General features: G+C 46.2%; 1 protein-coding gene across 1 annotated transcript; it reads left to right on the top strand.

Moving 5' to 3' along the window:
* Positions 1–272: 272 nt before the first annotated feature.
* On the top strand, positions 273–27,260 carry EIF2B5 (eukaryotic translation initiation factor 2B subunit epsilon). Its single transcript, XM_083739472.1, has 16 exons — positions 273–572; positions 6,383–6,507; positions 7,587–7,772; positions 7,893–8,070; positions 9,582–9,662; positions 10,273–10,350; positions 11,408–11,720; positions 12,414–12,559; positions 13,099–13,237; positions 14,233–14,334; positions 15,497–15,604; positions 15,827–15,917; positions 18,231–18,354; positions 22,194–22,319; positions 23,497–23,607; positions 24,092–27,260. Exons 1-16 carry the CDS (start codon positions 408–410, stop codon positions 24,155–24,157), a joined length of 2,139 nt encoding a protein of 712 aa, XP_083595598.1. The 5' UTR covers positions 273–407; the 3' UTR covers positions 24,158–27,260.
* The last annotated feature ends 471 nt before the right edge of the window (positions 27,261–27,731 follow it).

Genomic DNA, 27,731 nt, shown 5'->3' with positions numbered 1-27,731 from the left:
TGGAAGTAGCCCAGCGTGGTAAAAAGACGGGTGGGGAATAATAATAATAGTATTGTAATAATAACAAAAATTGTAAAGAAAATTATAACTTTTATTATTTTACTCTGAAGTCAGCAACCATTTTATTTGGGTGCAGGATCGCTTCCCAACTTCTGTGCATAGAACAAGCCGCTAAAGAAAAAAAAGGCGCCGGAGCCACGCGCCGCCACACGAAGTCGAGCGTGCGCATGCGCCGCGCGGGTCCCTCACTCCTCGCCTCCCCCCCTCGCGCTGGTCTATGCTCTCCGTCTTTTGCCCACTCTGAGGCACCGTCCACTCTGAGGCACCTTTCCCCGCTCTTTCCGGAAGCGGAAGAGGCGGGCCGACGGAGGCCGCGAGCGAGAGCGAGTGAGTGAGAGCGAGGCGTGATGGCTGCCCGCGTCGGCGGCTCCTCCTCAGGGAAGCGTGGAGCCGGGTCCGGGGGCTCCCGGGGAGCCGAACCCCAAGAAGAGCCGCCGCCGCCTCTCCAGGCCGTGCTGGTCGCCGACAGCTTCAACCGCCGCTTCTGCCCCGTCTCCAAGGACCGGCCCCGGGTGAGGCGGCCAGGGGTGGCGGCGTGGCGGCCTTGCCTCCCTCGCGGAGCGAAGCGCCCGGAGCTTCTGCCTTGCCTGAGGGTCGGTGGGGGAGGGAGGCGTGTCCCAGGTTCGACCCTCAGAGGCATCTCCGGGCAGGTCTGGGAGAGACCCGCTAGCTGGTCAGCGCTGATCATTCTGAGCTGAGTGGACCAGCCTTGGGTGCCCAGGTGTTTTAGAGCCGTAGAGTTGGAAGGGACCCCGAGGGTCATCTACTCCAACCCCTTGCAAGGCACGGATCCTGGCTGAAGGATCCCTGACAGATGGCCCCCCGATCTCCACATTAAAACCTCCAAGGAAGGAGATCTCTGGACTACAGCTGCCGGCACTTCTAGCCAGCAGCCAGGGAGGTTGGGAAAGCGCTGCTGGCATCTGTCTCAGGAAGGTTTCAGCGGCCGCGGCGGCTGTAGAGACCGAAGCGGGAGAGACATGTTTTGTTGCAGCTGGGGTGGATGAAGGCGTCCTCTGGTTGTACTGCTGCAGGTGTACCGTGGCATTTATTCTCTCTGCGCTCCTCCTCTCGTTTCTCCACTGGTCACTGCTGTGGATGCATACCCTGTCTCCAGGCACTGTGACCATTTGCAAGGGATTCCCACACAGCCGGGTTGATGTTGCCAGCCTTCATGTCACAAATCTAGACATCTTCGTAACGCAGAATTGGTCTGCCAGCAGCCTTGGTCCCTGAAGCTGACTCAGCTCTGTGTTACAAAGGTGTCTGCAAATGTTACATGAAGGATGGCAACATCAACCCTGCTGTGTGGGAATCCCTTGCAGATGATTGCAGTGCCGTGAGGTCTGGCTCGGCCTAAGGCAGCATCATCTGATGTTTGTGGAAGGACTGCAGCTCTTGTCTGCGTTGGCCTGATTCAGTCTTCAGTGTCATCTCCAGTTGAGTTGAGAGAGACTCCTGACTGAAATCCTGGAGAGCTGCTGCTGGCCAGTGTAGGCAGTATTGAGCTGGGTGGACCCCCGTTGTCTGGCTCATTTTGGGGAGGAGCCACAGCCCAGAGTGTTAAAGTGTCTGCCTTGCAAGCAGAAGGCCCCAGGTCTGATCCCCGGTGGCATCTCCAGGTAGGGTTAGGAGAGGTTCCCTGTCTTAAACCCTGGAGATCCACCACCAGTCACTGCAGACAATACTGAGCTAGATGGACCAATAGTCTGACTTGATATAAGGCAGCTTCCTACGTGTACCCTATGAGTAAGCCCCATTGGATTCAATAGAGCTTCCCTGTGGTTGGTCACAGTTTGGATTGTGCTGTCATTCAGTGGTTGAAATTCATCCTCCTTTCTCCCAACACTGATCTTTGCTCATCTTTGGAAAAAGCTTCATCTCTCCTGTTGCATGACAGTTTGCTGTTAAAGCAGCAGAAATTATTTCTTTTCTTATAAAAAAGAATGGCTGACCTTCAACTAAACAATTGCACAAGCCGAATGAGCCCCTTGTGCAATGGACTTTTTGTTTTCTCCAAGCCCCCTGCCCCCATGCACACACCCCATTGTCCCCAAATGTGCTGCAGAAGGTTGGGGGAACTTCATAAAAGATTTAGGGGGTGTATGGGGAGAATGTTTTATTGTATAAGGAGAAATCCTAGCAATGACACAACATTTTCTTTAGTGCTATGTTGAATTCCACCCTTTGTGTCTTCCATTCTTGGAGAGATGACTTCCATTGTATCTTTAGACTCCATTCATAGCACACTCCTTTCTTAACTGATAGTTCCAAGAATCTCATTGTAGGGACATATTTAAGATGTTCACCTCCAGCCTCTGAGCCATGCACTCAACACTGCAAGCATTTTGTGTACACACAAATGCCAATGAAAAATCTCTGTATTGGGAAGTTTTAGGGATAATTTCTGAGGGCTGGAAAGATGTTCTTTTTTCTGAAAGTGAGCCAGATTAAGTCATCTTTCCACCTGTCAGAACATTAGCTTGCATCTTTTAAAGTAAGGAAAGTCATGATCCCTTATATTCAGTGCAATAGAAGGGTTAGTACTAAGACTTAAGCCTTTCTAGATATTGTCAGTTGATGGAGAAGGTAACTTCTCTGGGATAATTCATATGATCCATGAACAACAGCATGCCTTCCACTGAAATTACCAGTTGTTGTGGAAGATGTGTCATCCTTTGATCTTGCCTTTAAAAGGGGGGGGGGGGGAATCCAGTATTTAGGAAGCCCTTGTAATCTGTGTCATTGCTGGTTGTTAAGCAGGCTTTGCTGGATAGTTTTTCAGTTTACAGCTGGCAAAACTTATTAAAAAGAGACACCTATTATTGTGAAAATAGCAGCTGAGCCCTGTCATAGTTCAAGAAAAGAGAATCAGTCAGCTCTTGAGCAGATTCCTTGGTAGGCTGGAGAATTCATCATGTTTTCTTGCAAGAGGAGTCCACAGTGATGGCTACTGGTGGCTGATAAAAATATGATTCAGTTTTGAGGCACCTGCAGTCATCTGAGAAGTTATGTGCAGCATTTACTTGATTGCATGCTTGTTTTGGAATGAACACATGCAACAGTTTGCTAAAACAGTTTCAGCAGAGTGCATGTTAAAGAACACACAAAGAGAACTTGGGACTCATTTCTAACAAGAAACTTTAAGTGAAGAATACCATATGCAGCAAGCTGGAGTGAATTGATTAGACTCAAGTTGCTGCCAAGTTTTTGTGGCACGATGGGGGGAAGGGAACTGAACTAATTTTTTTGCAAGGGCTGATGGAGACAATAGCATTGCTCTTAAGAAACTCTCATAGATGAACTTGTAGGCTATGAGCAGGAACGAACAGAAGGGTGCCACGACTGTGAGAAGGCCCAGTTAAATATAGTCACCTGTCTTAACTTGAGAAGCAGGAGAAGGATTTCCCCCCGCCCAGCAATCTTTGATTTAAAGGGAGAGTGTGTGGGTAGATGCATTTCTAAAAGTTACTGAGTCCAGACGATTAAAGGTTTTAACAATTAGCACTTTGAAGTTTTCCTGGAAGCTGTATGGTTCATTGAGTTAGTTGGCTTTCGGCAAAATGCACAAGCCAGACACCTATAGGCACGTGTACACCTCAGACATGCAGGTCCCCCTAGGTCTTAAAACTTTAATGTGGGAACTTCCCATCAGTCACTAGTTTACAGTGAAGAAAAATAAACTACAGATCCATGCTGTGGTTAATTAGGAAACAATCTGCACCAGTTTAACGTTCCGGCTGTTGGAGCTACTGTTGTCATGTGTGCCTGGAAACAATGTGTGCCATTGTGTAAGAAAGGAAAAATGGCTGATCAGTGTGATAAGAGAGCATTTTTATTCCCTGAAATTTGAGGATGTGGCCATATGTCAAGAACCCTCACACCACAAGGTAACAGCCAGGGGGAAAGGGAAATAGGAGGGATCAGGGATTATAACAGCTGAAGTATGGCTGTGCTATCTCGTTTCCTGTACTTCCTGTGAATGAAAGACTGAATTTGGGCTGAAACGAAAATTACAGGCAGAGGTTTCTAGCAAAAGTTCTGTTGGTTCGCCTGTCTAGACTCTGTGGAATGAAGCCATGAGGCAGGGAATGTGTGAGAAGGCTGACTTGTGGGTTTTTTGTTTTTTGGAAGGTTGACTTGTTAATTGGTTTATACACAGAAATGATTCAAACAGGTTTTACGGTGAGGAAAAATAAAACACATACCTGGACCGTGGTTAGTGAAAAAGGAACTCCAGCAAGTATTTTGGAGGCTGCTTTGCTTTTACCTTGCTGACGTGGAAGCTGCTGTCGTAATGTGTCGCTTTGAGGGAGTTGTGGCTTTGCTGGAGGCTAAAGAGGCAAAACCACCACACAAAACTGCATTCCTTCCCTGCATTGAATTAGCCAGCCAGTCTTGTAAGAAGAGTACTTTTACTACCTAAAATTTGAGGTTGTCGCAGCCTGGGAGGATGTGTAGCTTTAGTGTTGTCCGATGAACAACTTGGGTCCAGGGTACCATAAGGATCGCCCAAGTCCTTATATCCCAGCTTGTTCACTGGGATAATCTGGAGGAACGCTGTTCATTGTACCCACTGCTAAAGAGGCCTTACTGGCCTCAAACAGAAGTCAGACATTTAGTGTCAGTGGTCCCATGCCTTGAAACACTTTTCCAGCAGAAATTCAGCAGGCACCCTCACTTTTGAAGACTTTCCCATGCCAACAGGCCTATGTAGCAACTTGAAGGTTTTTTGTTTTTTGAGTGTCCAGTTGTTTTAATCATTATTTTGCACGGCTCTTTCCCATTTTATCTTTGTATACCACCCTGATACTGTAGTAGATAAATGGCAGTATATAAATAAATGATGACTTTGGCAACTGGACATGCAATGTTTTTAACCTTTGATGTTTTATTGTGTTTTTAATATTCTATTGGGAGCTTCCAAGAGTGGCTGGATCAACCCAAGTTAGATGGGCAGCATATAAATACAATCATCATCTTGCCACTTATTTTGGGAGACTGGTTGAGGACAGAACGGGAGATAAAAGGATGTGATTTGCTGGCTGCTGCATCAGCAATGGGAGATAGGAGAGCATGACACAGCAGGAATTCATACCAGGCCGTGTATTATTGACCGTTAGTATGTTTTGTTGAAGAGTCAGGTTAAATGGAGCCTGCGTGCAGTGTGAAAAGCTTGTGGAACTTTAAAGCAGGAGAGCATACTTTGTGATGCAATCCTTTGCATTTCTGCTTGGTTCCAATTCCCACCAAATTACGTGGGAATGTGCCTAGTAAATGTGCCTAGATTTGCAGCCTTATAGAGCAATCCTAGGCACGCGTACTTGTGTTGATTGTCCCATTGTGTTAATTGGGACTTACTTCCAGGAAAATGTGCATAGGATTGCTGCCTTAATTTCTTTGATAGACCAACCAACTAAGGAGGGTTAAATTAGTGGAGCCGAGACTGAAAAAGAATGGAAAATTAGAGGCCATGGCTGAAGATGTACCCCAGTGCCTGGTTCAATATAGCTGTTGCTATGCTGTGATGCGTGTCACCTTCCTTTTACACGAGATGGAAGATGTGCTCATTTGGATGTCATGCTGGTTCTGTTGTATTGCTGGACTAAGGCATGAAAATATTAAGATGGCCTATTGATAAAAGCTGCAACTCATTGTTAACTTAGCTTGTCGTTTTAATATCTTCAGAAGGCCACTTGTGGTGAGATTTGGTAACATACACAATTTAAAATTTTAATTGGCTAATGCTAGAAGGAAGATGGAATGTCATGCAGGACTAAGAACATAAAACTTTCAAACTCAGCAGTGCTGTTAAAGAGGATCAAAACATTATTCTAACAAGTTTCAGGGGCATGAATTCTATAAACCCAGGGTATGGGGTTGTTAATTTCAAGGTCAAATTACACACTATGCTAAATGCATGTCTGATTGGTTTTTTTAAAAACCTAGTGGCTGTGGATTGGGACCATGCAGGGAGTATCTCTGTGCTGGACATCCCAGTCCAGATGAATATAACCCCTTGAATATAACCCCTTGAAGTTTGCCATTGGGGAGAAGACACTGTTAGCACCAGTAGCAGCTTGGGGGCTGATTTTTCTCAGGTGTGCTGTGGGAGGGCAGGCTTAACCCTCCTTGCTGTGGTCCTGATCCTATCCCCCCCCCCCCCATGGCTGCTATTTAAAAACAACACCACAAAGACTGTTTCATTAAATACAGTCACACATTGAACAAGATGTTAGGGTGTGTTCCTGCTAGCAGAATTATAGAATATAATGTATTATAACTTTTTTTGTGGAGACACTGACTTTTCTTTATCCTGTAGGCTCTGATTCCATTGGCAAATGTAGCCATGATAGATTACACCCTGGAATTCCTAACTGCAACTGGAGTGGAGGAAACCTTCGTCTTCTGCTGCTGGAAGTCAGCAGAGATCAAGGAACATTTACTGTAAGAGCAGACACATTTTTGTTGCTTTTGGTCCTCCTTAGCTTTATCTCAGGTCAGCTATTCCTGCTGATGGTGGGTGCATGGCTTTTGTAGGCCGGAGGTGGTCAGCCCTCATAACCTCATGCTTCAAGTGGCATATAGGTTTGTGGCATCCAAGGGCAGATATGCTACAAGATGATGCTGTGCTTTGCTAGGAATTGGGCTCCATGTATGAGTGTGCTAAGTGGTGGAACTGAGGCAGAGAGAGATGTTGGGGGGAGAGGGAATGTTAGCAAGAGAGAAAACGGGATTTTAAACCAGCCCCTGCTTTCCTCAAAGTCTGTAGTACACACTCTTTATACAAACAGTAGAGTGACAGAATAGTTAAGATATCAAAGATACCTTAAAATCAACTCATTCTTTCCAGCTTTCTTTTGTTAGGTGACACCCACATATGAGAGGTTTCCTGTAGACGGTTTCTTTTATACTTCATACACAAGTCAATATCTCTGTTTTCCAAGATAATCTGGAATAGTTCCTGATCTCCAAATTTATAGCAGTGCTAATAAAGGATAATAAATGTGGGCTAAGCAGTCTTGTAGCTTTATGCTCTGCTCAGGTAGACTCATTTGGTGATTTTGGTTCATAATGCTGGTTTTGGTTTTTTTTAAGTAGGTATGTCTTTGGATTTATATCACTCCTTATTCTGAATTCTTAGAATGACTAGTAGCATTTTAGTATTCTGTGTTTTTTTGGAATCTCCCCCGTGCATGGAGAAATCTTTTAGCCCGATCCTCCGCATTTTTATTATTAATTAAATTTATTAGATGCCTTCTCTTGCCACATGCTGCTCAAGGCATCTTTACAGAAAACAAAAACAAAAGTGGCAAGAAAGAAACACTTATTTTCATTAAAACCAATGGGGGAGGGGGTGTTAGGGTTATTTCCTTGTTGCTCCCTCAAGACATTTCAAGCCGTTTGATTTGTAATATGATTTTTGTTTCTTCTAATGCCAGAAAAAAACATCATGGAGTCGTCATCTGCTGTACACAGTGTGCATATGCCCCCTTTAATTCCATTCTATCTGCCTTCTTTGCCAGGAAATCTAAGTGGTGCCGTCCAGCCTCTCCAAATACTGTACGGTTTGTGACTTCAGACCTCTACCGCTCACTTGGTGATGTGCTGAGGGATGTTGATGCCAAGTCACTCGTTCGCTCTGACTTCATACTTGTCTCTGGAGATGTGGTGTCCAATATTAACATTTCCACAGCTTTGCAGGAGCACAGGTGGGTATCTGGGAGGAAGATGAAGCAGCCTTTCTTGAGTCTCTGACTGTTTCCTCCTGGTGTGTGTCACTTAAATTAAAACCTCTCTTCCTTCACCACACCCTGACCACCTCTTTACAGGCTACGGCGGAAGCTGGAGAAGAACGTGTCTGTGATGACAATGATTTTCAAGGAATCCACACCAGGCCACCGTTCCAGGTGCCAAGAGGATGACGTCATCCTTGCCATGGACAGTGCGACGAAGCAAGTGCTGCACTACCAGAGAACTCAAGGGCTGAAACGCTTTCGGTTCCCTACGGTGTGTTAATAGGGGAGCAACTGTCAGGAACCTGAGGATCAGATTGGGCTAAACAGTTGTGTGAGTGGGAGCCAGCGCAGCGAGCCCTGTTGGTGCAATAGGGGTCTCCCTTCCCAACTAGCTTTGAGGTGCTGGGGATTCATATGGGGGAGGAGAGGAGAGAATTGCTTGCAGTGATGGAACAGTCCTAATAATGTGACATTGAATTCCTCACCCAGTTATGTTCTTCTCCTGATAATCCATCACTGGTTCCCTTCCAAGACCCGGGCTCAGGCTTGCTTTTGAGCACAGACAGTTCAGTGCACCTCCCGTCTTATCTTGCAGGGTTCGTTGATGGTTGAATAAGAAAATGTTGTATGCATGCCTAAAACAGGAGTAGGGAACCTTGCGCCTGGCTGCAACCCACAGAGCCTTTGGGTTCTCCCTCTCAAAGGAACAATTAGGCTCTGCCTCCATGGTCCAAAGCAGTGTGTCTTGGATTACCAGTTCAGACGGTTGGGAATCACAATTGGATAGAGTGCTGTTGCGTTCAGATAATGGGAGAAAGAAGGGGGGATGGAGAGGACAGAAGAGTGAGCTAAGAGAAGGGGAAGTTTAAATTATTATTATTATTATTATTATTATTATTATTAGAATGCTGTGGATGTTTGTTTAACACTTCCTGCTGTGAGGGAACCCCACACGTTGCCTTAAAAGTGTGGAAAGTCTTAAACTAGGTGCATGATCCTCACTTTCAGTTCAAATCCTAGGCAAGCTCATACAACCGGGGAAAATATGTTCATCCCTAGCTTTGGTGGGACTCGTCCTAGCCTGAGTCATTGGTGTTTCAAGTCAAACGATCTTGGGTTCTGATAAAATTTGAAAAGACACCTTTGCCTGAAACCTTCAGAGCTGCTGGCTCTTGGAGCAGACAAAACTGGGCTCTCTTGGTGTGAAGCAATTTCATATGTTCATATAGAGGACGTGCAGATTGCCTGTGTTTTCCTTTGTGAGCACCTCCACTTAACTTGTGATACTGTCTGGAAACACTGGGAAGCTTATTATTTTACATCTCATTTCACCCTACCAATGGGGTCACAGGGGAGTGTTGTAGAGCTCTCTAGATTCCCTGTGTAGTGTTGTGAAAAACACACAGGCCATTCACAAGCAGAAAACCACTGATTTTTACAGAAATGTTAGCATTCTTTACCAGGAAACTTAGAAGAAAAGCAGGTAACGGTTATGCCATTAACATTCAAACATGCATTGATTAAAGTATTAAATGCTGAAAACGTATTGGAGTTTGCTCCTGATTTCAATTCTGTGTACTGTTTCTGCAGGCACTAAATGTTTTTGCTGCAGGTGGTTTAGTCTGAGCTTGTTGTTGGGCTTGGTTCATGTGACACCATACACGCGTGGTCCATTCAAGGCACTCCTCCTGCCAGATTCTTGCTGTCAATTCTCTAGGTTAGCACGTATCGAATTTGTTGTGCAAGGCTCACTAGGCCTTTGCTGTGTCCTTACCTTTTTAGAGCCTGTTCCAGGGCAACGTTGAAGAAGTACAAATACGACATGATTTGTTGGACTGCCACATCAGCATCTGCTCTCCACAGGTGGGTGTCAGAAGCAGACTGAGTGTTGCCGCTGGAGAGGCCTCCATCTCAAGCGTTGTTTTGTGTTTAGCAACGTTAAGGCAAAATGTGTTAGCTGGACGCTGAGGGCTGGCTGGGGTCTGCTGTTTAGGGAAATAGCTTATGCAGAAGGACTTCTTCAGCCTAGAGGAACGACTGCTTTGCAGTGAAACAAACTGAATCTTCCATCTGTCACTGCATGGCCCTGAGTATTATGGGAGAGTGAGAAAAACATTTCTCTGCTCTTTCCACACAATGCATGATTTTATGACTTTTGCCATGCCCCCTCTTACTTGCCTTTTCTCTAAAATGGAAATCCCCCAAGGGTTGTAATCATAAGGCTATGGAGGTTAAGGCTATCAGTGGCTACTTGGATGCATTAAATCTCTTTTGTGTTACACATAATGGTGTGTGTGTGTGTGTGTGTGTGTGTGTGTGTGTGTGTGAGAGAGAGAGAGAGAGAGAGAGAGAGAAAGAAATTCACTGCATTTTCTTCATCTTGATGCAAAGCTTTCTTAAGAGGATTATTTGGAACTGTGACTTCCTGTTCTGGCTTGTTTACCCTTACGTTGCGCATCTTCTCTTCTCGCAGGTGGCAGAGTTATTCACGGATAACTTTGATTATCAAACTCGGGATGACTTGGTGCGTGGGCTTCTAGTGAACGAAGAAGTAAGTTTGTGTGATGGGAGGCTGCTCTGAGAGGATGAAGAGCCAGAGGCTGCACAGTGCTAACGTCAAGGACTGATGAAGGGGTTTGTGGGTGGAGGAAGTACAGGGAGCTGGGGCCTCAATCTTTAGTGTCATATTTGAGCAATGTTTTGGCTTAATGTGGCAGATTGTTGTCCCAGGCTGGTTGCTGAGGCACATCCACTGCCTTTTGACATCAGGAACACACCTTCACTGTATTCTTTTCGGCAGCCACTTAAAACGTTTCTTTGCACAAACCTATTCAGACATACATACATAATTTTATTTGTATGCCACCTTTTCATGTGCCACCATGCTGAAGGTGGCTTAACAATATGAGAAAAATATATATGCACATAGCAAAAGTAGTTCCAAACAATAAATAAAGCATTTAAAAATACAAAACCAAACTGAAATGTTTCCATATGAATCACAACAAAATCTAAAATAAAGATACAAAATAGCCAACAGCAACCCCATCCTCCAACAAAAATTCCCAACTACAGCCCAGCTCAGGATTCTGTTTGGCAGCCTCAGCTTTGTAGCTAGAGTCAGTTAGGGCCCTCCCAGGCTAAGTGGAAAAGGCCTGCAAGGCAGGGAGCAGGTCTTCCAGGGCTCACAGCCAAGACCATCTCTGACCTTTTCTTTATCTCTTTTTAACGTAGGTGTTGTCTTATGCTCAGCTTGGTATGTGGCCTAATTATTGAGTGACGACCTATGAAAGTAGCTTTGCAGGGGTGCCATAGCTGTGTGCAATGAAACCCCTGGAAGGGTAGAAATCCAACAAGCAGCTGAAGTCTTTGAGAATCCAAAATCCGAGTCAAATTCCAGCTTACTCACGGACAGGAGTCAAACTTTCAGCCCCTTTGCTTGGGAATCGGGGACCATGGCCTGTCCTTGCTGTTTTTTGAATAGCATCTCTGAATAGTGCCTCTCTCCTGGACGCTTTAGTTGAGATTCCTGCATTGCAGCGGGTTGGATTAGATGACCTTTGGGCGCCCCTTCCAACTCTACAATTCTGTGATTCTCTCTTCTCCAGGTCCTGGGCAACCAGATCCATATGCATGTGACATCCGAAGAGTATGGCGCCCCTGTGTCCAACTTGCTGATGTACGAGTCCGTGTCCTTTGACGTCCTGCAGCGCTGGGTTTACCCGTTGACTCCGGAGATGAACTTCACCGACGACAAGACGCAGAGTTGCATGCATTCGCGGCACAACATCTACCGGGGGGCGGGGGTGAGCCTGGGCCATGGCAGCGTCTTGGAAGAGAACGTCCTCATCGGGCAGGGAACATCCGTTGGCAAGAAATGCTCCATAACCAACAGCGTTATTGGCCCCAACTGCAAAATAGGCAAGTTCTTCCCTAGGCGAGGGTGCATGGGTTGGTGGAGAAGTCCGCACCGTTTTGTGGTTGAAGGAGCAGGAGTTCTGATAGAAGAAATGATAAATAGCCACCAAGAGAAAAATGGGGGGAGGTGAATTTACGTCGGAAGGGGCAGAATTATCCATCTCTGTCTCAGGGAATTTTTCTGCTACTCAGACAGTGTAGCATAGGCTTTGACAATCTGTTCTGGATTGCAAGCTGTCACAGCTGGGTTGGAGTGCATTGCATGACCTGGGTTGGTTCAGGCTCAGACTTCCTGGGGTTGACCCATTGAGTTAAGCTTGAGTCTTTCTTCTTTTGCTCCTTGTGTTTTCCCCACATAAAAGACCTGCTGCTACCTCTCGTTCTTGAGCGCCAGCTTCCCAACACTGGGGACAGGCTCAGAGCTGTCACAGCATGCTAGGTTCTGCTCAGAACATGGAAGGTGGCACATCTTACCATCTGCAAGAGAAGGATGGGTGAGTGGGAGAGGTAGGAAATTGGGGAAGCTGTGACAAAGGAGGGCTAGGATGAGTCAGGGTATATATTGACCATCCCAGGTTCTTGCATGGAGCGTCTTTAGGCTTAGCTAGCAGCATTGAGTGTTTCTGCTGCATAATGGGTAACTGTGTAGTGTAAGATGACAGTTCTGTTTCACGTCCTTTTGTTTGTGATTGGCAGGGGATGAGGTCATTTTGGAGAGGGCGTTCCTGTGGAACGGCGTCCATGTAGGGGACCAAGTACGAATCCAACAGTCTATAGTTTGTGATGAGGCCGAAGTGAAGAAGGGGGTAACCTTGAATCCTCGCTGCGTCCTCACTTCCCAGGTGAGTTTGAAGAGCTGCTGCTCTGCCCTTGGGCTTGTGATACGTCGGTAGACAAATTTCTGGCCCTTTGTCCCCAAGACGCCGTTTCAGAATTAAAATTCTGGCTGAAGACTTGCTCAGCAGCAACAACAACAACATTTTATTATTTGTACCCTGCCCTTCTGACTAGGGTTGCCCCAGCCACATTGGGCGGCTTGATGAATGCCCTAGGCTAATCACTGACCCAGCCACTGCTGCCAGTCTGCGAAATAGGGATAATGATGACTTGCTCTAGGGGGGTCCTTGCGACGTAAAGATTGCAAGGCATTTTGAGCAGCTATCAGCTTTGCTTTAAAGCAAGAGTGTGATGGCCAAGATGAGAATTGCTGGCGGCTTTGACCACTGACCCTTCCGCAGGCGCTTGGATTTGTTGCTTGGACCATCTGCCTGCATGAACGCTCTGGAATTCTGGGTCTGGGGTTTGCAGGTGCTTTTTTCTCCCGGAGGAGTCAAAGCACCAGGTATTCCTGGCATAGTTGGAAACACTGCTTCATTTCCAGGTGGTGGTGGGACCTGACATGGTCCTCAAAGAAGGCACCGTCATCTCTCTGCATCCCACGGATGAAGAGGAGGAGGAGGACGACCAGTTCAGTGATGATTCGGGTGTGAACAAAGAAGAGAGCAACGTGAAGCTAAAAGGTGTGTGAGCAATTCTGTCTGGAATTGCTGGCAAACAAAGTATGGGGTTCCCTACCTCCCCCCCATGCCTTGTATTCATGGTGGCTTTTGCAGAGCCTTGTGCTTGTTCAGTTTGGGAAATTAGATATATGTGCAGCTACTGGTGGTTAAGCAAGTGGCCGAGGGACCTTTCCCTAGGGGAGCAGTAGGGAGGAGATGCAGGAGAGCCTTCAGCTCCTCCTGTTAGGTGGTGCAGCGTTCAGCATATCAGGCTGATCTTAGGTTCAAATCCAAGCTCAGCTATGGTTTTGCCAGCCTTAATTTCTGCATCTTGAAAATTTCAATTAGGGCTGAACTGTTGGAGAACATAAGAAGAAATTGCTGGACCAAGCAGGACCCAAGCACAAGAGCTGTCTCCCCTCCTGTGGCTTCCAGCAACTGGTATTCAGAAGTGTTACTGCCTCTGACCATGGAGGCAGAGTGTAGCCATCATGGCTAGTAGCCACAGATAGCCTTATTCTTCATGAATGCGCCTAATCTTTTAAATACACCCAAGTTGGGAACCATCACTGCCTCCTGTGGGCTAGGTTCCATAGGCTTAACTGTGAGCTACATAAAGAAGCAATAGCTTGAACCTGCTTAAAAGGGAGAGCCCACTGTTAACTCTGCGTTGTCGGTTGGTTGGTTGGTTGGTTGGTTGGTTGGTTGGTTGGTTGGTAACATGGAAATAATCTGATGCTGTGTTTTAGAGAACGATTTGAAAAGAAAGATGACTGTCTGGGGGAAGAGATACAGATGGGGAAATACCATGCTAAACATGTACAGTACCATTTTCAATATTGAACACAGGCTGCCAGCCTTGATCTACAGATCATCACGCACTGTTTGGGGCCACATCTATTGGTGTGTGTGTGTGTGTGTGTGGTCATGCTGGCTGCCTCCTTTTCTTAACCTAGCCTGTTTCTTGAGAAGTGGTTGAAATCAAGCCAACGTTGCTTCCTTCCCCCCTACTCTAGGCTACAATATAGCGGACGTTGGCTCAGAGGGGAAAGGCTATCTCTGGAAAGCAGATGATGAGAATGACGTGGACCAAGTGGAGCAAAGGCAGAGTCTTTGGGGTAAGAACAAACAGCACTGGGGCAAAGTGGGTTTGAACAGGTGCCTGTTGGTGGAATGTCACAGCCACAGAGGAGAGGGCTGTTGATTGTGGGATGCCCTTGGAATGATCAGGAGCTGGGCAAAAAAGCAGAAGAGGCAGCAGCTTCCCTTAGCTTTGCAAATGATTGACTTGTTCCATGTTCAGGCTTCCTCCATATGGCACAGCCAGCAGCCAGATACAGGATTCTTATTCTTAATATTTTCTTTATAGTTATATATTTATACACCTTTTCCCATGATGGGAATCAAGGCAGGGGTATCTTATTTTAGAGAAAAAAATAAGAACTGCTAAAATTATAGGGGGGGGGGACTATTATTAAGGAGCACCTAAACATTGATGCATTTAAAACTATATACACATATAAAATCTATTAAAACCATACAGATAATCACAATAAAACAGCATGGCACCAGCCCTTTAATTTAAAGCAGTCAGGTCCCAAAAGCTGGTGGGAACAGGAAAGTCTTCACCTGCTGGTGGAAGAACAACAAGGAGGAAGCCAATCTAACTTCTCTAGGGAGGGAGTTCCAAAGGCTGGGGGCAGCCACCGAGAAAGCCTCCTAGGAACATGTCCTACTTGGGAGGCCATGCCGATGCCTTCCATAGGCAGGATCCTGCACTCCTGGGTGACAGTTTCCTTTCCTAATACTTGCTGTGGTGTCCAATGATCAGCTGAGAGCATCTTGCAGTACATAGTCCTTGGAAGACTGAGCAAGGGTGGGGTGGGGTTCAGCACTGCGTTCTTCCAGTTGTTCATCTCCACAAGCATTTCAGCTTGCCAGATGGAACGATCCCTCCCTCTCTTTCCCATATGCGCTGTTCCTGAAGTTCTCTGGATGACCCCAGAGCCAATTTCAGGGGTGTGGAGGGAGGCGAGGGAGGGGGGAACCTTGTTGTGCAAGTGTAAGGCCTTGCTCAGGGTTTGTGTGCAAGGGGCTGGTTAGGCGAACCCTGACCTTTTACAAGGCATTCTTGAGTGGCTTCATAGCTTTGCATAAACACCCAGCAGGTGGAATATCATCCTCTGGGCTGGGGCGTAGAAATGACGAAGGGGTGCTTGGCCAAATTGATTTTGTGGGGAACTTCCGCAGCCGGTCACTTTCTCTTTCCATCTTCAATAGGTCCCATTTTAAATGCAGAAGAAGAAAGCGAGTCAGAAAGTGATATGAGCCTGGGGTCTGAAGGAGCAGACAGCCGGACAGCTTCTCCTCTGTTGGATGATATCAAAGGTAAGAGCCATTTGGCTTTCAAGGTAAGGAGTTAGCTCTGCATGCATCCTCTTTCCTGTTGTGTACTGTGTAGAAAACCACTTGTGCAATAAAAAGAATCCAAGTTTGGCCACTGGGCTTTGCAGATTTGGGAACTGATGCCTCCTGCTATTGGCTCTTTCGCAGGGAGTGCCGGTGTTTGTTGCTTCTGATCTAACTATCTGCTGTATCCTTGGCTTGCAGTTTTCCAGAATGAGGTGCTGGGTACCCTGCAGAGGGGCGAAGAGGAAAACATATCCTGTGACAACCTGGTTCTGGAGATCAACTCTCTCAAGTATGACAATGTTTCCCCCCACCCCCCAGACGTTTTGAACTTGCAGGAGGTTGTTATTTGAGGGTGGTCAGTCCAGAGACAAGACAATTATACAGAGCTGCAATTGCACGCGTGAGGCCCACAGTTACATGTACAAAGCTCTATTTTGAGTCAATTTGATTTTTGAACAGCAGGAGATAAAGCAGAATTCAGGTCAATTCCCTGTTCTGTTCCTCTTGCATCTCAGGCTTATTTCTAAAGCCAGTCACGGAAGTGGGCAGGAGGAGGAAGAGGATGCTCTGACCAGGCGTGTCTGTATGTTCGCTGTCTCTCCACCTCTTCCACGATAGCAGAGACATTTTGGGTGGTTGCAGTGCTAAACCTCTAAGTTAGGAAACCTCTCTAGGCTGGGTTTTGGTGCTCCAGATGTTGTTGGACTCTCTTTCCAGTCATCCCTGACCATTGACCACGCTGCCTGGGGCTAGTGGGGCTTGGAGTCCAACAACATCGACTCCTGTTCTAGGTCTGTCTGCTACAGGATCCTTCCCCACTCTGTAACCTTACGCCCACGGAGAATAAGGCTATGCTCTGCCTCCACGGTCAGAGGCAGGATGCCTTTGAGCACCAGCTGCTGGGAACTGCAGGAGGGATGCAGAGATGGATGCTGGAGTAGGTGGACCATTGACCTGGTCCAGGCTCCTCTAACATCGATGTTCCAAGAGCTGCCCACTCTTTGAGAACCACTGAAGCAAAGAATCTGACACATCTTCATGTTCTCCTCTGGGGTCTTTTGTGAACAAGTGCATGGGCTCTACTGCTGAGCTGCAGGGCCAAACTCCCAGATGCCTCTGCGATAGCTCAGTTGGTAGAGCAAGAGACTTTTAATCTTAGGGTTGTGGATTCAAGCCCCACGATGGGTGAAAGATTCTTGCATTGCAGGCGGTTGGACCCTTCTAACTGTGATTCTATCTACAGATAGGTAGCCGTGTTGGTCTGCCATAGTCAAAACAAAAAATTTTTTTTTCAGTAGCACCTTAAAGACCAACTAAGTTAGTTCTTGGTATGAGCTTTCGTGTGCATGCACACTTCTTCAGATACACTGAAACAGAATACACTTCTGTTTCAGTGTATCTGAAGAAGTGTGCATGCACACGAAAGCTCATACCAAGAACTAACTTAGTTGGTCTTTAAGGTGCTACTGAAAAATTTTTTTTTTGTTGTGATTCTATAATTATTAACACTTGTAGTGTGAGTTACAGTATGAGTTTCTTTACTGCTAATAGTAGGCGTAGTAGTAGTAATAAATCAACTGAGAACATAATCTGTGAACTTCTTGTCAAATCGGCATGTTACTTTTCTCAGCATGCTATTTATATAGGATTTTTTTGTGGCAGTAAAGTTCTGGTCGTAGGCTTTGCTGGCACTCTTAAATATTTAGGGCTGGGTCTGGACACTGGGGACTGCGGCTGAGCATGCAGTATCACAGAGCAGATAAAGATTGTTAAAAACAAAGTAGTGAATAGAAAGGCTTTTTTCAAATGACAGCTATGTTAACACAGAATCTTAATATAAGCATGATAGCCGTAAAGTGAATCTCTAAACTAGATCAGTGCCTCTACCAAAGATAAGTGAGTTATGGGAGAAGTGCTGATAGTCTGCCTACCAAACACAAGGCATTTCATTTTCTCCTGATGAAAGTAAGTTGTTCAAGTCTCTCCAGTAGCTCTCTGACCTTGCCTCCACCCTCCAGTCATGGGAATTTCATTTTTGCCTGCTAATTTGTTTTTGTGAGGGGAAGGCAGGGATAGGCAGAGGCAGAAAGGAGCAGCCCTGAGAGGAGGGGAGGAGAAGAAAATATAAATTTTTCCAGTGTGCAGCTTTAACTTCAAAAACTACCATGAGTGCTGGCTGTAAGAAAGAGCCTATATGGCAATATTTCAAAGATGTTATCTTTGTAAGTAAAAAATGGAAGCATGTAAAATATGCAGAGGTGCCAGGTCTGGTTGGAATGAAAAAGTGTAAACAAACAAAGAACAAAAAAACCCCCACCCTACTTAGTTGTAAATGAAAACCACATGGTCAGACTTCCGCCATTGTTTAAAAAATGTCAGACAAAGGATCACAGCAGGGAACTCTTTAAAATGACTTAATTTATTTGGATATTCTTCCTTGCTCATTTGAGCCAACCCACCCTGCAATGCTACACTAGTAATTACAGAGTGTTGTTGAAAGCGCTGTGCATATTGATAGTGGGTAGCAGATCAGATAGGGGAGATTGATGAGTTTCCCGTCCATGTTCCATAATGCCTTGCTATCTCTCTCTTTCCCATTCAGATATGCCTATAATATTGGCCTGAAAGAGGTGATGGAGGTGCTCAGCAAAGTGGTTCTGGAGTTCCCACTGCAGCAGCTAAACGCAGAAAAGGACCCTCAACATTACTGCATGCTGGTAGTCCCTGTGAGTTTCCCTGCTCGCTGGATGCAGTGTCTGTCCTTAGTTCTTCAAGAACTCCCCTCTGTTGGGAGAAAGCGCAGTATTTGCTGTTCCAGAAACACAGGTCTGAACCAGCTGCCTCCGATGAGATACTGCTAGATTCTCCCTGGGCAATTCCTGTGTTGGATTTTGTGAACTGTAAAAGCATTATCTGCAGAGAAAGTGTTCGCTGTGTTTTCAATTTCCTGCTCATCTGTGGTCTGGAAAGCTTATTATCTATCTTCTATCTATCTATCTATCTTTTCTTTTCTTTTAAAAAAAATACTTCTTATGCACCCTTCACCAAAAAGGCAGCATACGAAAGTGTAAATAGGATCAATTCACGCAGCATATATTAAAAGCCAACAAAGCAAGCATAAGAAAATCCAACAAGTCAAAATCCCTAACGTAGCTGCATCTTTTCGTTCTTGCTTCCCCCACCCCTTTCCTCTGTCATGGTGGCGCTGCCTCTTAAATGCTTTAATAGTTTTCTTTCGTAACTCCTCTTTCCTGTAAGTATAAAATAGTAAGAAGCTGTTAACAGGCTCTGGCCGAAGTGCTATACTTAGTGGGGCTGTCTTGCTGCTTCCAGAGTGCTAATTAAATGGTGCAGGAGAGGATTGGCCAGGAATGCAAAGGGCTTCCTGTCTTTCATCCTTTCTCCTGTTCCTGGCAGTCTGTGCTGATAATCCTTGCAGTGCCCTGACTTGTCTCGGGCGAGCGCAAACGGAGCTTCAGGAAGGCTTCTTAAGCGAGGGGTGCATTCGACAACTAGCCTCCCCCAGAGGATACATGGGGGGCTCCACTGGAGCCCAACTTAATTGCTCCTTTCTTCCACTCCTGCTGTTGTGTCAGAGGAACCTGCCTGGTGCATTCTTGCTCAGAATTGTCTACACCAGAAGTGGGAAACCTTTTAAGAAGAGGATTGGACAAATTCATGGAGGAGGGGGCTTTCGGTGGCTACTACCCATAATGGCCGTGCTCTGCCTCCACATTTTTGAAGGCAGCAATGCTGCTGAGTACCAGCTGCTGGAAACCACAGGAGGGGAGAGGGCTGTTGTGCTCGCATCCTGCTCGCGGGTTTCCCACAGACATCTGGTTGGCCTGTGTGTGAGAACAGGATGCTGGACTAGATGGGCCATTGGCCTGATCCACCAAGCCCACCTGTCATGGATGTTTTAGCTGAGATTCCTGCATTGCAGGGGGTTGGACTAGATGACCCCTGGGGTCCCTTCCAACTCTACAATTCTATGGTTCCGTGTTCTTAGTGGGCTTGTTTGTTTGTTTTTCATCCTGAGGGCCATATTTTCTCATGGTCAACCTTCCTGGGGCCACCTGTAAATTGCAGGTAGGGCAATGGATGTGGCTCTTTGGGTAGTGGGCTATAGGTCATCCATGCAAAAATTGGTGTTTTCTATAGAGGCATCTCTCTCCATCCAGGCATTAACACAGCTGAAGGGCATATAGCAGCCAGGCAAAAGAACTGGAAGAGTTCTTTTGATTGGAATCCCCTCTCCATTCTCCCCCACCCCGTGTTGATTTCTCTAAACCAGGCACCTCTACCCTTTCCAGACCCTGGACCCACTTTTAACGCAGCAGAGACTCATTTCTTAACCTTTCACCATATGTTTGCATGGTGGCAGTGCTCCTGTTGAGACTCACCTTGGATCAGGTCACAGACCACCAGGTGAAGACCAGTGTTCTAGGCTGATGCATTGCTTTGGGTTGGAATCTTGTCCCTTCCATTGAAGGCTCTCCTCTCCTCCTGCACCACCCTCCCTTTTCTCCAGTCCTCTGGAGCTAATCTGGGGAAGGTGTGTGGGTGGCTGCAAGAGGGAGGGAAAACTGGGCAGAAACTACCTTCTTCCAAGTCCCACGGACAGAAGCCTCTGCTGGATTAGAGAGCCTTCCGTCAGCAGACAGACCCTGCTGGATCCAATCCAGTGCTTTTCATAATGAATATTGCAGGTTTCTTTCTTTCTTTCGGCTAAATGTTTTCCATATTTAACTGGTTTTGTTTTACTCCTTGTGTGTTGCCTTGGGTGCTTACAAAAGGTGAAACATGAGTAAATAAATTCTTTTTTTTATGCCTTTTTCATGGTACATGCAAAACTTGCCATTCATTCCTGTTATGCTGAGGGCTCTGCCAGGATGTCACTCACGTCCTCTTGAGTGTAATCAAAGCTTGCAAATTAATTCTGCGTTTCCATTTCATGCAAGCTGCCCCCAAAATTAACTCCACACACACACACACACACACACACACACACACACAGTATATACAGTCCCCGCCCCTTGCATCTTTATTTTAATTTACGGAATAAATAATAATCCGCTACGTGATCAAGATACTTTTTAAAAAATCAACCCAATTTCTAGAACAAATGGAAATTACTTTTTTTTTTTTTTACAAGCTCTCTGTTAATAAGCAAGCAGCTCTGGTCCTTGTGAGAATGTGAGCTATTAGTGGGAATGTTGACTGCCTTTAGAGCAAGTTTTGGCTCCCCAGCTCCCATATTCTCTGACCTTTGGCCATTCTGGCTGGGGCTGATGGGAGTTGTAGTCCAAGAACTTCTGGGTGGCCTTTGAAGGGCGCACAGATAACACACATAGTTATACAGTAATAGATAATGTGAAAGGAGTTTAATTTATTTCGGCTTCGCCCAAATCTGTAACCTATAACTGGTTGCTGTGGAGCAAAATCAACAGAAGCGCTAAGCCTCAAGTACAAGCGATTCTTGTTTATTTGTAAGTTGTAATAAATTCCCACCATGCTGCAGTGTATGTGATGGAGCTGCGTTGTAAGGCCCTCATCCGTCCTGAACTGCCAAGCAGGGACAATGCACCATTTCCAATTGCACGAGTTTTAATTAGTATCACAATCAGATGTTGCTACAGGTGCTAATAAAGCATCCTGTCGTTCTGTTGCCAACTCTTAAGGCCTTGTTTTCAAACATCTGGAAAAGGGGTTGCACTCAATGACTCTTGGGGGCCCTTCCAGCTCTGCAATTCTGTCATTCTATGATTCCAGAAAGGAGCTAGCTCTAAATGTGTTTAATGTGATTGATGGCCAAAGTAATTTAGCCTTAAAGCAGACTTTGCCAACCCCGGGGAGTATCAACTTGGAGGGTACCAAGTGGTCAAAGGCTGCCTTATTGTTTTCCATTAATTTAGGCCATCTTTTCTCAAACTTTGGGCCCCCAGCTTTTATTGGACCACAACTCCCAACATCCCTGACCACTGGTTCTGGTAGTGAGGAATGATGGGAGCTGCAGTCCAGCAGCAACAGGGGACCCAAGGCTGAGAAAGGCTTAATTAGACAATGTCAGGGCTGTGAACTGCTGTCAGCATGTCAAGGTCAAATTCTCTAGTGATAAGATGATGAACAAAGGAAGCCTTATACTGAATCAGGGCATTGGCCCATCCAGATCGGTACTGCCTGCATTGGCCGGTAGTGGCTCTCCAGGGTTTCAGGCTGAACTCCTTCCCATACCTACCTGGAGATGCTTGTGATTGACCCCGGGACCTTCTGCATGCTCTGCCTGTGCTCTGCCACTGAGTTATGGCCCTCCCCAGAGGGCCCTATATTTGTATAACGTAACGCAATGTTTCTCAAAACTTGGCTCTCCAGCTGCTTTTGGACTACAATTCCCATCATCCCTGACTACTGGTCTTGCTAGCTAGGGATGATGGGAATTGTAGTAAAAACAACAACAGCTGGAGGCACAAATTTGGGAAACACTGATGTAATGGCACGTCTGTATATGATACCTCTAAGTGGTCACCTCTTTGTCTCTCTTCTGCCCACTTTACCCCTCTAACAGTTGCTGAAGAACTGGGCTCCAGTCTTCAAGAACTACATAAAGCGGGCGTCAGATCACTTGGATGCCTTGCACGCTATTGAGGAGTTCTTCCTGGAGCACGAAAACCTATGCATGTCTATGGCCAAAGTGAGTTTTTATGCCAATGGGAAGGGTGTGTGTGTGTGAGAGAGAGAGAAAGAGCTTGTTCTTTCCAACGTGTCTGCTTGAATTATGCCTTGTTTTCTGCACCAGCACTTAAGAGCTGTCCCTTATCAGGAAGGGAAGGGTTCATGTGCCTGTCAGCAGGAGTTGATTAAGAAGCTGCTTTCCTATCGTTGAAAGGGACTTGTTTGTGCAGCCAACACGGTTGGCGCAGAACACACTGCTGTGTGCCCCTTGTTAAAGGCAAATGTCCAAGACGCACAAACACCAAGTGCTTGCTGTGTAGCAAGAAGACGCTAACCCTCAGATCAGATCCCAGTTTTGAAAGCAAGTTTTTGCAAAGGCTCAGAAGCCTAAGCTACTCAAACCACAGGGGTCCGCACAAAATCTTCTGTTTTTTGGCAAAAGATGCCACTTTTTCAGACTTTTTCTCTGTAGCATTGTTGAGTTTGAAGGAGGGGTGTTAAGTGAAAATGGAGACCTTCGAGATTTTGCTCTGGCTCCTGAATCGCAGAAGTCTTTCTTCTCCCCTGAGCTGGTGGAGACATACAAGTCTCTTGTATCACCTGCGCTGCTGAGACTGCCAGGGACCTTGGAGGGTGTGTGCCTCTTTGCCAAACATTCCTCTCCAACCAGGCCTTCAGCTGATTAATATTCCACAGCGTTTTAAATGTGTTTGTGGGAAGGCGGCGGGGGGCGGGTGTTAATAATTTTGGTGTCTTTGTTTTAACTATCTTGTATTTTATTCTGTGAGCCACCCTGAGAACTTGTGATGAAGGAACATTTTTGCCTGGTGCCTCAAGATATATAATGAAGGTGCCAGGCAGACATAACTGGGGTTTGGCAGTGTGGTAGGGCTGCATTGTACAGGTTTGACTTTTGTCACCAGCTGTTTTCCATGCAAGCCTCAGGAGGAGAAGGTTTTTATTTAAAAGTTCTGGCATTTCTATGAAGCCTCAGGAACTGAAAGAGGGCTGTGTGGGCCTTGCCTGCTCTGCACAGTTCCCTGTCCTCAGCCTCCTCATCTTGCATCCCAGGGCCTCTCCTACCAACCAAGCAAGCTTCTGACATTGGTTTGCTGTGCCCTTCTGGCCCCCGAATAAGCACCTGATCCAGAATAAGCTGCCCACTTCATCTTAAGTGCCCACGGCTCTTGTTGCAGGTGTTGATGACTTTCTACCAGCTGGAAATCTTGGCAGAAGAGATGATTCTCTCCTGGTTTTCTCAACGGGACACATCGGATAAAGGCAGGCAGCTTCGTAAAAACCAGCGGGTGAGTCTCCAGGGTGAGAGGAAGCCTTTATAGGCAGTTGTTTTGACGCTTTCTGTTGAGACCAGCAAGTGCACACATGGCACCTTTTGGCAGTCTCTCCCCAGGGTTTCAGGCAGAGGGAACTTCCAGCCCTACCTGGGGATGGGGGAATGAACCAAGGACCTTCTGCATACATTACAGGTGCTCTACTGCTGAACTCCAGCCTATTTAAGCGGGGTAACATTCAATAATGTGCCAACACACCCCTGCTGGAGCCTGAAATGGTACAGGGCATTCTGCCACCTCATTCTGTACCTGTAAGCTCCATGCAGTGTGTGGTAAACCAAGGATGAAGCGAGCAAACTTCTGTGTACGTGTGGATCAGCCTATACAAGTGAGCTCAGTTGTTGGTAGCGAAAATGTCTGAAGCTGTTGGTGTTCCACTGGGGAATTGCCTTTGCCGATTTTGTCACGTCCTGTTACAGCTTCTTCTTTGTTTCCTTAGCTTCAGAAGTTTATCCAGTGGCTAGAGGAGGCCGAAGAGGAGTCGTCTGAAGGGGAGCAGAACTGACCTGGCAGCCTTTCTCAGAAAGAGATGCCCCCTCTCCCTGCTTCCAAGAGGGAGAGGGTCGCAGTGCCAGACCTTGCCTGGCGAAGCGGCGGAGCGAGCAAGAGCGAGACCCGGTGCATGGCGTGTACGTGGGAGACCTGAAAATCAAAGCTGACTGACAATCCCATTGCTGTTTATGTACTTAGCATCTTCCCCTGAAAAGGCACCACACGCAGGACAGTGAGAGAGCAGTCAGAAGGAAAAGCCAGAGACATGTGGAATGTTAAAAGATTTTTCTGAGACATGTATGTGTGAAGGTGCGTGTATGTATGTGTGTATACAAACATGTATGTGTATACACACAAACATCTATGGTGCTGTATAAGGAAGCTGTCCACTGGGACGGGGGCTTTGCTGCTGCTGGAGGTGGTGACAGAGCCAGTTCCAGACCGATTTCCATGTCAGCCTTAACCCTTGGGGGCTTTGAGCCACTTCAGATTTGTGTAGAAGACAGTCCCATAAGACCAGATGCCCCAGCAGCCCCTGACTTTCCTGTAGTGCTGCACGTGCAGTGGGTGTTGTCCCCCCCCCCCCCGTTTCCTTGAAGGGAACAGCTGGTAAAGCAACATGAGGCAGGAAGAGAGTTCAGCAGCCAAAAGTCAGGGCTGATACCCAAAGCCTCTGCTGCAGATGGAGGTGGAGTTATTCCTGGATCCGGAGAGATTCAGAAGAGAGGTGGCTTAGCTTCTGTTTTAACTTGGAGGTCTACTTGGCAATGCAGCCTTTGCCAGAATCACAAGCCTTTTCTGTTTCAACTTCTGTTCATACAAAACGGGGAAACATTCACCTACCTCACCAGGAGTTCATTCATAAATGAAAAATCTGTAGCCCCTTATGGTGGGAGCCTTTTGTCTGCGTCAAGCCTGCTTACTGACCAGTCTTAACCCTTTGGATCTGGAACAGCAGATCCACACCCAGCTGCAGCAGAACAGATGTTCTTTTTATCTTACCAAGACACTGCTGGAGTCTGTCCTCTGCAGCATTTGACAGAGGTTGCTTCAGAACCCTTTGGGAGTTCTGCTTTGGCCCCTGGGGACACTCACACGGCATAGATGCAAGTTAGGTCAATCACACATGCTCCACATAATTCTAGAGATTTTCCAGCCATGCTTTTATATAGGGCATAACCAAGATGGTTCCTTCTAGATGTTTGTGAGACTAGAACTCCCCTCAGCCCCAGCCAGTGATCAAGGATGATGGAAGTTGTAGTCAAAGCAGCGCCTGAAGAGGACTGCATTGGCTAGCCCTGTTTTATATAAGAAACACTTATGTTTTCTCTTAAATACTGACATCAGAAGGCCTGTGGTTCTGGGTTTGGCCTAGGAGTGTGTGGTAGCATGTTCTCCCTGCTCTGGCACCATTCTCATAATTCACAGAGTCCTCAAGCAGCCACCTTCTCTTGAGTTGCAGGTCAGCCCCCATCCTTCTGCTAAAAGGGAACATGAGGCACAGCAGGCAGTTGCCTGTGTCTGTCAGTCAGTCTGACTTGTTGACCTTGTTACTTCCGGGAAAGGGCTCCAGTCTATCTAGAGGAAGGGAACCCGAGCTTTGCCAGTCTGGAGGTGGCTGTAACCATTGGTGCTGCTGTGCCATGCCGGCACATGTGGACTGCCAGAAGCCTCTGGGGGAGCATTGCCTGCTGGGATGGAAGCTCTTGAACATTGGTGGTGGTGTTGGGCTCTTCTTGTTGCCACATCCTCTTGTAAATGTCGGGAAAGACAATGTGCTTTTTCTGTGTCTGCCAATATTTAATTTGGGGAGTAATTAAACATCCCTTCTGCAAAGAATGGACTTTCTATTCTGTAATGCCGGCATCTGAGCAAAAGTCTTGGGTAGGCCTCTTTGGCCCAAGGCTCACAGGTTACCCCACATACAAAGAGTCTCTTAAATCCCGTTTACATGTTGCTCAATTGGTGTGGTTGCCATGGCTCCTGCAGCAATATGTGTACCTGGAATGAGTTTTGCCCATGTGGTTCACTTTCTTGTTATGTTTACAAACCGCATGGGAGGCCCGCCACTAATGCATGGTTTGCAAATGTGTTAGGAAGCCAGACTAGGTGAGCGGAAGCCGTTCTGCCTCTCCATACCTGCATGGAGGGGAATGAACAACCACAGAGGTAGTGGCAAATGTAGCAATTAAAGGCATATCAAATGGGGAGCTTAAGGTCCATTCCTTGTTTTGTGTTCTGAACAGGAGTTCCAAAATCCTTGTCGTGACTGGATTCCAGTGAGTGACTTAGTAGGGATTTTAAGTGGATTAATGGGACTGGTAACTTTTTCAATTAAGAGATACATGCCGTTCTGAGAAATCAGAGAGAGAAATACTAGTAGCTGTCCTATTTTGGGTAACATGACTGATGGGGTGGCTATAACGCAATCAGCAATGGAAAACGACTCTTGGGTGAGCTTCTGACCTGAACCATGGCAAGGTTGACAGGATTGGGAAGCTGGTGGTGATAATGTATTTATGGTAACCAGTCACACACACAGTTGAAAATGGGCACTCCAGCATTGGTAATCCAATTCACATGTGATTTAAAAAACACCACCTTTGTCCCAGTTCACAAGTGATAGGATTGCACTTCCCTGATGAACTGTAATCCAGTGATTTCACTACTTATTTCCTGAGATAGCAAATCGTAGCAGAATGTGTTTCTTTCAATCCTGGTGTCATGCGATGCACACATCTTACTTACTTTTGCTATGGGTAAAATTTACCTCTCCTTTTTAATATTAACCTGGTCCCTTGAGAAATGGAGGGTAATGTCTGGCAATTTTGAAGTTAGGGAAGAATTTGTTTTTGGTTTATTTAATCTTCTCTCTTGGCTCTTGGAAATGTGTCTGGTTTTATGGACCATTAAATTGAAAAGAGTCCCTATTTGAGACTTTGGAAAAAATTTGCCGCTCCTGCAGTGATAAATTCTGTATATGAAGCCTTCCTTAACTCCCCCCCTGCACACTATAACTGTTTATGGATGCAGATATAACACTCCACACACTCTAGTCTACTGTGAGCTCTCCAAGTGTTTACAAGCTGTATAAAATGCAGACATTTAAAAATCTCGCTGGATGCCTGAGGTTTTCTCTTTTAACAGTTCAAAGGTGGCTTTAAAATGGGTTTGCCTTGCAATTCCATATCTGATGGGGGTTTTTTTTTACTAGAGGCAGAGAATACTTTGTGCCACGTAACAAATCTATGTTCTGCTCAAATCCTGTGCTCTGAAAGTACCAATTTTTATTGTGTGCATTGATTGCTAACATTCAGTCATACTGGAATTGGAGCATTCTCTAGATTTGTTGAACAAAAGAATCCAGCAGTGCCATCCTATGCATGTCTGTTTGGAGGGAAAAAATCCTACTAGGCTCACTGGGATTTACTCCCAAAGTGTGTTTTGGGCAGCAGGCCTGAGAGTATGAAAATGAAGCTGTTACAAATGATGTATGAGAAGCAGCCATCTGAAAAACATTTGCACTGTCCAGACCAAGGTTTCCCAAACTTGGGTCTCCAGCTGTTTTTCGACTCTTAACTCCCATC

Source organism: Podarcis gaigeae (assembly GCF_964106915.1).
Source record: "Podarcis gaigeae genome assembly, chromosome: 5".
In the NCBI taxonomy this organism is placed as follows: Eukaryota; Metazoa; Chordata; class Lepidosauria; order Squamata; family Lacertidae; genus Podarcis; species Podarcis gaigeae.
This window is presented reverse-complemented; position numbering and strand designations above follow the sequence as displayed.